The sequence below is a fragment of the Notothenia coriiceps genome, unplaced genomic scaffold (assembly GCF_000735185.1).
Source record: "Notothenia coriiceps isolate Sejong01 unplaced genomic scaffold, NC01 NC01_scaffold00037250, whole genome shotgun sequence".
NCBI classification, from domain to species: domain Eukaryota; kingdom Metazoa; phylum Chordata; class Actinopteri; order Perciformes; family Nototheniidae; genus Notothenia; species Notothenia coriiceps.
In genome coordinates this window covers 17,088,922-17,099,572 of record NW_011369951.1, presented here as the reverse complement: position 1 = coordinate 17,099,572, position 10,651 = coordinate 17,088,922, and the positions used below count along the sequence as shown (strand labels likewise).

At 39.7% G+C, this 10,651-nt stretch overlaps 1 protein-coding gene across 3 annotated transcripts in view; it reads left to right on the top strand.

Moving 5' to 3' along the window:
* pde9ac (phosphodiesterase 9ac) overlaps nt 1–8,532 on the top strand; it is a 12,645-nt gene extending 4,113 nt beyond the window's left edge. Inside the window, exons 2-18 of one of the 3 annotated variants that reach the window (XM_010796543.1) lie at nt 626–672; nt 1,076–1,119; nt 1,277–1,331; nt 1,594–1,664; nt 1,794–1,881; nt 1,977–2,055; nt 2,164–2,238; nt 2,341–2,427; nt 2,521–2,625; nt 2,766–2,848; nt 3,086–3,242; nt 3,389–3,502; nt 3,745–3,849; nt 4,097–4,225; nt 4,315–4,410; nt 5,649–5,731; nt 6,533–8,532. In XM_010796543.1, the coding sequence (XP_010794845.1) occupies nt 659–672; nt 1,076–1,119; nt 1,277–1,331; nt 1,594–1,664; nt 1,794–1,881; nt 1,977–2,055; nt 2,164–2,238; nt 2,341–2,427; nt 2,521–2,625; nt 2,766–2,848; nt 3,086–3,242; nt 3,389–3,502; nt 3,745–3,849; nt 4,097–4,225; nt 4,315–4,410; nt 5,649–5,699 (1,353 nt within the window). In that variant the 5' untranslated portion in view covers nt 626–658 and the 3' untranslated portion in view covers nt 5,700–5,731; nt 6,533–8,532. The remainder of the gene's footprint in view (nt 1–625; nt 673–1,075; nt 1,120–1,276; nt 1,332–1,593; nt 1,665–1,793; nt 1,882–1,976; nt 2,056–2,163; nt 2,239–2,340; nt 2,428–2,520; nt 2,626–2,765; nt 2,849–3,085; nt 3,243–3,388; nt 3,503–3,744; nt 3,850–4,096; nt 4,226–4,314; nt 4,411–5,648; nt 5,732–6,532) is intronic. The other 2 variants (XM_010796541.1, XM_010796542.1) reach the window with 2 other exon arrangements.
* Nucleotides 8,533–10,651: the final 2,119 nt, after the last annotated feature.

The following is a 10,651-nucleotide window of genomic DNA, read 5'->3' as shown; positions in this document are numbered from 1 at the left end:
AACAAACACAAAGGAGACGGCTGGAGCAGTACAGCCACCACAGCGTTACCTAATGCAATGTCTTACGGTGCCGTGTACCGGAGGGGAGAGAGAGAGAGAGAGCAGCGAAGGGGGGGGGAGAGAAGTAATACGGTTCCTGATAAAGCTGTGGAGAGTATGTGCTGCACAACGCACCGAGGAACGAACGCAAGCTCCGGTCCTTTTTACTGTGGACTCGATGTCCTGACAGGCTGGTATTTGTGCAACCTGCACAAACACAATACTGCACCATGATTACAAATGGTGAAATACAATGTAAAACTACCGAAAAATACCAGCTCCTTAAAACACAACCGCTCTACTCAAGGCAACTCTACTATACCCGCGGTCAGAGAGCGGAGATGTGTCCCCTGCGTGATGTAATATGACGCGTTTGACGTATGACCTTAAAAAAAAGCCGTTTTTAAGAGCAGAGCTCAAAATTGCTCCTTTCCCTCTGAATTCCTGCCCTTATGTCTCGTAAAACATATCAAATCCTGCATTCACTTTTTTAATTGTAATTTTCAAGCAAGTTTAAGCATAAATGTAGAATAAATAAAAACCTGCAAGATGCTCTTTAACATGACCAAAACCGGGGGAGTACGAGGAAGGATCAGGACAAAAAATCTCAGGAACAAGCATGGAGCGTGACAGGTAACATGGACAAGAGCATGGACATCAAGAGACGGGCAGGTAACATAGACGAGGAGAGACGACGAACAGACATGGAGCAGAGGGGAAGACAAGGCTAAATACACAGAAGGTCAATCACAGGACAGACACAGCTGGCAGGGGAGGCAGAAACACAAGGGCAATAGGTGAACACAATCAGACATACCAGGGAAACTAAAGACAGGAAGGCAAACACAGCAAGTAGGATCAGACAAGACACAAGGAGGAAAACATTTCAAAATGAAAGGTGGAAAATAAAAACATAAATCCAAAACCTCGACAGAGGTGAGATTGCTCTGTGTATATTAGCAAAATAAAGCAATGTAAATAAGTTGTACTTAAACTGATGTTTTGAATCATAACGACTCATCTGTTTTCCTCACAGCTCTCTGTACAAAATTGTGCCTCTTTCGACTGGTCAGCTTGGAGGTAAGCTTATTTTCCTTTCACTCTAACAAGCTCACAAATACACACATTCATGCATCAACAACACTTCTACTGTGAAAGTAATGAGCTCAAAAATACCAAACCTCACAACGTGATTGCTGTTCATGATGATTTATCAGGGGTGCATTTGTGTCTGCAGAAAAGGAAGACATGTTTCAGAACGTGTTGTCCCAGGTGGCTGAACAGTTCAGCAGGTAACGCCCCAGTTGTTTATGTTATGATGTGGCTGAAGCCTGCCCTTTCCCACCTTCACACATACCTTACACACATACCTGACACCAGGGACTTACAATTATAATACAAGCCTTAACCCATAAAGGCAAGTTCAATCACACAACTTATTTTACCTTTGTCATTGATTTGTTGTGGCCCCATCCAAGTTATATTTAGTTTTGATGACCAATTAACCATGTGAAATATGATTCATATATCATTTTCTATTACTTCCTCTCACAGAGCCTTCCGGATCAACGAGTTGAAGACGGAGGTCACGAACAGGCTAGCAATGCTGGAGAAGAGAGTGGAATGTAAGTGTTACATTTTATAGCAGATGGTTTACACACAAAAAAAATCCCCCTGACATGTAAATTAAAAATGAAATACAGCTGACCTGGGAGGAAGCCAAACTGTGATATTTCTTCTTGTCATCTTGACAGTGGAGGGCCTGAAGGTGGTGGAGATTGAGAAGTGTAAAAATGATCTGAAAAAGCTACGAGATGAGATGGCTTCAAGAGGTGGTGCCAGGTAAAATTGATAAATTGGACATTTTACATCTTACTCACAGATATCAAAAGATACCAGATCGGGTCAAATCAACTTTTCTTGCTTCGCAAAATCAGAGTTAACTGTCCATGCAAATACAACTTTGACGATGGGAAGAAGGTCACTCCCAGACGAGATGTCCCCAATTACCCAAAGGTATGTCCGCTGGGACTTTTATTTCATTACTAACCGATGAAGCTGACTAAATTAATGACAACAGCTTCCTTTTAAAGTTCTAATGGTATGTTTGTTCGTTTTTTACAGTACACACTCTCTCAGGAGACTGTTGAGGCGCTCAAGAAGCCGACATTCGATGTCTGGCACTGGGAACATAACGAGGTTTGTTGACAGTGCAGCTCCATAACTCAATCAGCCATTTCCATTCCATGTTATCCAAGTGACTGATGTCTGGATCTCCTTTCTTTTCCTTTGTGAATTTAGATGCTAAGTTGTTTGGAGTACATGTACCATGACTTGGGACTAGTGAAGGAATTCAACATGAACCCCATCACACTCAAACGTTGGCTGGTAAAAGTTCGAACAGTAAAAAATAACACATTGTGTAGTTTTCAAAAAGGTTTTTACTTAAAATGCTGACTGAATAATTGTGTTATTTGCAAGTTGGCGATTCAGGAGAACTACCGTAACAACCCTTTCCACAACTTTCGACATTGCTTCTGCGTCAGTCAGATGATGTATGGCATGATTAACCTCTGCAACCTACAGGTATGGTAAATGTCTATGTCTGTTCATGATGAAGTATACTTCTGAAGTCTATTTAGATCTATACTGACTTTCCAGATCAGACCTTTTGATGTTCACTTGGATGATTTGTAATTACGCCTTTCTTTCACACTGCTGTCCAGGAGAAGCTGACTCTCACAGATATGGGCATTTTGATGACAGCAGCAGTGTGCCATGACCTGGACCACCCTGGCTACAACAACACGTAAGACCCCCTATTTTGTCTGCCTACTGCCTCCAGTATGTTTTGACATCCTCTGCACAACATCGTGTCAATGAACTGTGAAACTGGTTCAGCATGGAGAGAGTTCAGGTATGAAAACACGCCGATTCAGATCATCTTCTTGTTTTTGGTCGAAGTTTTCTGCAGGCCGAGACCTCTCTCATCAGGGAAGCTTCATGGGAATATATTATCAATTCACACGTGTCATCCATCCACCAGGTACCAGATCAATGCACGCACAGAGCTGGCAGTGCGCTACAATGACATATCTCCGCTGGAGAACCACCACTGTGCTGTGGCCTTCCAGATCCTGTCTCTTCCTGAGTGCAACATTTTTGCCAATGTGGATCCTGAGGCCTTCAAACAGATCCGACAGGTGAGATACATAAGTGGAATTCTGACTGTGACAAGCATGATGAGTTTTATCTATATCCTATTCAGCATTGTCACTTACAAATATATTAATCTGAACAATATTTTAGCAAATGTCGAGCAAAGTGACTTATCTTTTTATATTTCCAGGCAATTATCACCCTCATCCTGGCCACCGACATGGCCAGACATGGCGAGATACTAGAGTCCTTTAAGCAGAAAGTGGACAACTTTGATTTCACCAATGAGGAGCATGTGACATGTGTATGTATACAAGATCACGTTGCATTATCCACCTGTCATCAGCTGTTTATTGCACGGCACATGCAAGCCATGATCTCAACACAAGCAGGCCTTTATCTGCGGGTTGTGCTGTGATCAGCAGAGGCTAAATAGACTGTATAAGTATAATTTGGAAAGTAGTTAAAGAAAATCGGTAGATGCTGTATGTTTGTTAAGATAAATAGGCTTCTTTATCCTACACATGTATGTGTGTGTGTTTTCAGCTGAAGATGGTTATGATCAAGTGTTGTGACATTTCCAACGAAGTGAGGCCAACTGAGGTAGCTGAGCCATGGGTGGACTGCCTATTGGAGGAGTACTTCATGCAGGTGACCGAATTCTTTCAAGTCCATTATCTGAATCCATCATGTCAACTTTGTCCTAGTTTTGGTAGAATATGGTCATAGAGTAAAAGGCATTAATAATTGTTTTGGAATGACTTATCCAGGGCCATATGCTACTTATATGCATGCTAATAGGCAACTAGTAAATGGTTTATATTAATACCAAATGATACCAAATGTGTACAATGAGAGCCAAGGCTAAATGGCAATGTTTCCACTCATGTGCTTTCAGAGTGACAGGGAGAAGTCTGAGGGTCTCCCCGTGGCTCCCTTCATGGACAGAGACAAAGTCACCAAGCCCACTGCTCAGATTGGATTCATCAAGTTTGTCCTCATCCCAATGTTTGAGACGGTCATGAAGGTAGGACGATGTGTGTACAGATGTGTTCCTTTACAAATACACGCACTGATTACACACACAATTAATGACCTTACTGTGGTGTCCAACAGCTTTTCCCTCAGATTGAGGAGATCATGGTTCAACCTCTGAGAGACTCTCGTGACCATTACGAGGAGCTGAAACAGATCGATGATGCCATGACTGAGGTAGGACTTGTATTCAAGTTTATTTATGTATTAGTCTATCAGCACAGCCATGCTTCGTTCAAGCTCTCACACCTCTCTATGTTAAACTAATTTCAATAGATCACAAACATGCCAAACTTCATCACTTGTTGCCAGTAACATGACACTCTTTAACATGGAGTGAGAAAGTTGTAGGGAGAGTTGAAATATTAGAGTTTCTCTTATAGATGTTTCACAATAAGAAAACTTTGAAGGAACATTTATAATTTAGCGTTTCTTTTTTTGGGAAACATTTACCTTAATACTGAGACTTAGATGATAAGATAAATGCCCCTCTCACATCTTTCCATTAGATATAAGGCTACAGCAAGCAGCAGCTTAACTTAGTTTAGCACAAATAAACTACTGCTAGCCTTGCTTGATAAGGTAACCAAAACCTCTAAAGATCAATAACTAATAGCAAAATAAAAAATCACATGTAAAAGCGGCAACTGGGCTTTGTGCCAGTCCTTGTTTTTGGCTCTGACCAGTTGCAAGCAAGCAAAATCAAGTCAATTTTACTTTAATACAAATTTGCCTCAAACGCTTTTCAATCTGTAAAACTAATAAAATAAATAAAAACTAATAAAGACTTTATATAATCCTAACTCATGTGTGAGCATCAAAATAACCTATCCTGTGAGCAAGGAAGACCCTATTGAAACCTTGAAGCTTCCACTCAAGGAACTTACTGTTCCAAACCAAGAAACAACCCTTTTATTTCTATCTCTATTAAATCTCCACCAGAAGCAATGTTCCACAAATAAACGGTTTCTGCAACAAAAAAAAACACTTATTTAAACAATACCCTTACCCTTTGGTCAAGGAAAACATTAGAACAATAAGATGTATATTGTTAATTGCACTGTTACTATGATATTTTTTGTGGCAGCAATCACAGTCTTATAAAATGGACTCAGGGGTTGTAGTACAAAGACTGTGAATAAGACATGCAGTGATCAGAGGTTAAAGTGACAGTTCTGCATGGTCTCCAACATGTTGCTTAGCCTGTGTGGTAAACCAGATTAAATTAAAGGGTTAAAACAATGGCAGTTATCCAGGTTTCCTGGTGTGACAAACAGGCATTTTGAGGCTTTTCACCTGGAGCTACCAAACACTGTAATTGTGCAATTTGTGTCACATGGGTGGGGTCACACATTCATACACTCACACAAATCAAACCGCTTGCTAACATAAAGGTGTGTCTTTTGTTCAATGAGGCACAGAAGAAAAAAACTGAAAGTATATCATTAGGCGGGAAGAAGAAGTAAGCTCTGCAGTGAGTGAGTGCAGTGGTTTCTGTGTAAGTAAAAGCAACTGACTCCTTGGTTGTGCTTTAGTGTTTAGTGTTAGTGTCCTGAGTGCACTCTGTCTCTGCCTCTCTCTCTCTGGCCTCTCTGCACATCTGCACAGCAACTCTCCTCCACTCTGAACTCTTTCTACAAAAGCCACACCTTTAGGAATGTGCAGCACTTTCATCACTTTGGATTTGCCTTTTTATTTAGGACCAAGGAGTTCATATCAATTTACTTACAAAAAGGAAAACCAAGGGGGTAATCCCGTTTAGTCGGCTCAAGCTAAATTGGTTCAGCGTGAGAAATTATTGGCAAGTGCAGGGGTCTTGGCTGTGTAGAAGATAAGGGGCTTGCAAGAAAAAAGAAAGAAAGTTCAACAGCCTAGAAGAAAGACACATTAGCATGTTTTTGATTACTTTTGGTATCAGTAGAATCATGCCAGACTTCCTTCATTTTGCTTTAGTCACAGCTGAAAACAAAGTGATGAAATTGACGCATGTTTGTTTTCCTTTTAAACACCATGTTACCTTGATGAACTCATGAATTGAACACACAACCTCTTTTCGACATTGAACTTCTCAACATAAAGTTGCCACTAGACTCTGAGTTAAGATTTGACTTTCCACATGGGGAGGTCAATTCTCACTCACAGCTCTCAAGCCAGCTCAGTCCAATAGCCTGTATTTTTTATCTGTGGAGGCGATAACCACTTTGGTACATTTGATTGTTTTTATAAACCTAGTTTGAGTTTTCCTCCTAAGAATCCTGCTGTTTTCCCCCACATAATCCAAGCTCCTGTTTTATTGCAGGGATCCTCCTTTGTGATTAAACTAAGGAAAGACTTGTGAGGGAGGCCTCGGTAAAGGCGGTCCCAGCTGCATTGTGAAGAGGACAGATGGGTCTGGATCAGAAGGAGGAGAAAAGAGACTGCTTGGCTGCATACTGAACTAAATGTAGACGTCAAGGTGGCATGTCTTGAACTTTGACTTAGACTTTTGCACTGGATGTAACAGAGAGGGACCTGCTGACCTCTCTGCATGTGTATGCTGTTTGTACTGTTCTTTTTAGTTTACTTTATTTTATAGTATTTCATGTGTTCTACCCTTTTGTAGAAGGATAATAAAACTAAAATGGGTTGTTTTCAGCAGTCCATGTTTGATTGTTATGGCTCATCAGAAGTCTGTGTGTTTTCTCTTACCTTCAACACTTTTCAATACAATAAAGACACATAGGGGCATATCTTTTCCAAGGTGCAACATATTGTGTCTTGTACTATTGTTTATTATCTCACAATAGATGTCAAACTTTGTTTTATAGGCCAGTTCATTACCTGTGAGTCTTTGTATATAATGGGTTTCAGAGTCTCCGGGAGTTTATCCATAGTGAGAAAGTTACTTTAGGTGATAAAAAAGATTAAAAAACAACTATATAATGTATAACAACAATTATACAATGTATAACTTAAACAAGTCTGAGAAATACGAGTCCAAGCGTTAAAACAAAAGCTGACCTGCTGACTTTAATGAATGAAAATATTTGATCAAATGCATTGATTTTATTACATCTAATGTACACAATGATCCCACAATGATTAAGCTATCAAATGTCCCCCTCATGTGTGCGTTGTATACCGCCCCCCCTGATGTGAAACATGTTCAATATTCCTTCCTGGCCTTGGAAGTTGTAGTTTAACAAAAATAATCCGGACCTTCTCTTGAGATTTCAGCCGTAAAACATGATCTTCATCCGCAGATAAAGATTGCTCAGTTGTCATGGGGATGGATCTGTTGCCATGCAATCTCAGCAGCTGTTATGATTTCATCCATTGCACTTTTCATCCATTTTAAACGCTCAATGCCAGCTTGTCAACGGATCCATCACCATTACAACAGAGCCTACTGCAGTTGCTGATGAGGACCGTGTGATAAAAAGATCTGGAAAAAGCTTGCAGATGAACCTTGAGTTAAGACTGATTTTTGTATATGTTGATTACTGAAACACGTGTTATTGCACAGAAGCTATAAAAGAATAAACCAAGAGCCCATTTAGACAGAAGTGGTAACATTTCACTTTCGATTTTTCCATTTAGTTAATGAGTAATAACGTCTGTGCAGCATTCCAGTTTCTTTTTCTACCCTATCATCATGATTGGAATATATATTTTGATTGCCACATTTAAGACTTGAGGGCAAGAAACGTGTTGAAATATGACTAATTATCCAGGTCTGTAACACCTGCAGGTGCCACTTATCTCAACCTGCCCCACGTCCCCCTCTCTTTGCAGCTTCCCTTCGAGCAATAACAGATCTGGGTGGTTTTCCTCCAGCTACTCCTCAGTGATTTTATTACTTTTCTTTGGCAACATGTTGCCAATAACTCGTGAGCAGTTATTACCTCACCTGTTGGTCTCCCCTCACATACACTGAATACCACCCACAACGCTCTGATTAAATTATGATAAATAATCTGTTTGTTATCCTTCACTTTTCTAGTCTGTAGCTTAATTTGATACATCTCACTAGGTATTCACATGTTGGTGGTCTGATTGGTTCTTTTTAAATTAGCATGATTGTTTGGTTTGTGTGCATACTGCTGCAATACTTGTGAGTTGATGATGATCTCAAAGCAATAAAAAAAAAAACAGTAGACCACATGTTTGTGTTGCTAAGATGAAAGAATTAGTAGAGAGTGATTGTTGTTTTGATTAATGCATTACTGATTTCTTTCCACATATGGCGTGACAGAGTGTATTGACATTCACCTGCAGGAATGCTCTGATTAAAATGGACATGCCAATGATTAAAGCCAATAATAATTAAAAGAGTTTCCAAGTGAAAATGTAAGATAACGTTTTTTTTATTAATAAAACACTTAATTTGATCTTCTCTATAAATTAGTGACACAATGGCTCACTGCAGATTCTCTTTTGAGTGCCCCCAACCCGTATGATCTCCTCAAATTTCAGTTTATCAAAAGATGAATTTCTCAGAGTTAACATCCAGCCAGGCTTTAATCTTTAGTAGACTATTAGATGTGTCATGATTTATACTAATATTTCAACCCTTTTTTAATTTGTGTTGCCTTAAGGCTTTCTCAACATGTTGAAGTGCCACAATACTTCAATGGGTCTGATTGTTAAAGTGAGAGTGGATATTTGATCTATTACAAAAGCCCCTTGATGGCAGTTTAATGAGCAAGGGTTACACTTTTCTTTGTTCTTGCACGATATTGAACCCTAACATGCAAAGGAAGGTGTGTGTAATGATCCATTCAAACTGAGTCAAATTATTCACAGTTTTATTATGCTATTATAGTACACAAATTGAAAAAAATGAAGATACATTTTTTACAGCCAACAAAGGGAATTTCTTTACAATTAAAACAAAATGTTAGGGTATTTTTTTACATTTCCACTTGAGGGCGACAAAGTTGAAAGTGTTCAAATACTTCAGATTAATTTGCCACAGATTGAATTCAAAAAGTCATTATGTGTGTTTCTTTAAACCAATTTTTAACAATAAACAATGATATGCAATTCATTATGCTTGTATACACATTTTCAAAGTGTCATTTGAATTGATGCACTATCAATTGTCCACAGCTTTAACTAATCTCTAAACCACAGATCACAGATCTGCACTGGTGGTCTAATAAATCCTGATTCTAAGGCAGGAGAACTTAGGAAATACTTTGATTTGAGTTTATCAAACTTTAGTCTTTCAATCTAGTTTAATCAAACCCTATCAAATGAAAGCAGGTGAGAAACACATATACAGGAATATTCAGTGTTGCAAAGCAGTGAAAAACATCCACATATGTTGTGCCTGCAGTGTTATTCCTCTGTAAATGTTTGTGCTGTACAATGGGTCTGCTATGACTCGGTCTCTGAAGGCAGTCATATGTTACATTAATGAAAACAGAAATGGTTAGTGCTTACAGTCCTTCAAAATGTCGCTTGGAAAAGCTTCATCGATGAATGTGTCTTCTGCAAATGTCTCATCTAAAGAGATAGATTAAACAGAGTAATTAAGACTGGCCATAACTAGCAAAAAATGTCATTCTCTATTTCCGCCTTTGCTCTTATTTTTTCTTCTTTTAAACTAGCTACTGTCCCCAGTCATAACGCACCGGGAATTCTTCCCAGCATGTGGTCTTTCAGGGGTCAAGATGAAAGAACACAGGCTCATGAGAGTGTGTCTCGGTGTGCGTGTCTGTTGGTGTGTGTGTGTGTGTGTGTGTGTGTGTGTGTGTGTGTGTGTGTGTGTGTGTGTGTGTGTGTGTGTGTGTGTGTGTACACACGTGGCTTTTCAAAATTGAAGTCTTCAAGCAGGAAATGATCCATGGCCTAGTTTCATGTGAAACTGGGTTAAATACGAAACACATGGTGTGGAATAAACCCTGACTGTACTACTACCTAGTTGTTTTACTACCTCACATGCCATTTATCTGTTCTTTATTATGTTCTCCCAGCTTTTTAGAGGAATCTGAATGAACAGAATGTGTAAGCAGTAGGATTCCCTCCCAAGTCTTTGTAAACTCATGCAACTTTGCTTTTATCTTTTGTCGGGCCGCAGATTAGACTGTGGCGTTGGTCAGGGGAATGAGTCAGCCACAGTGTGTTCTCTGCTGACGAGGCAACAGCAAAGCCTAGGCCTGTTTCATGTGAGCCAACACACATGCAGACAATGTCATGCTTGTGGGAGAGAAACAGTTCAATCCTCAGGGATGTCCCATTCCCCTGACTCCCACATTCAAAAGAATGTCCAGCTTCTTGTTTGGACTCTGAAGACACAAGGATATAAGCTAGATTGACTGAAGACAGTTACATCCCTGACAAGAATGGCAAGAAGTCAAAGGTCAGAAGGGAGAGTTAACCCTAAATCGTGGTTGTGCATTTTTGTGTCAGCAACTGCTGTGTAGTGGCAGTG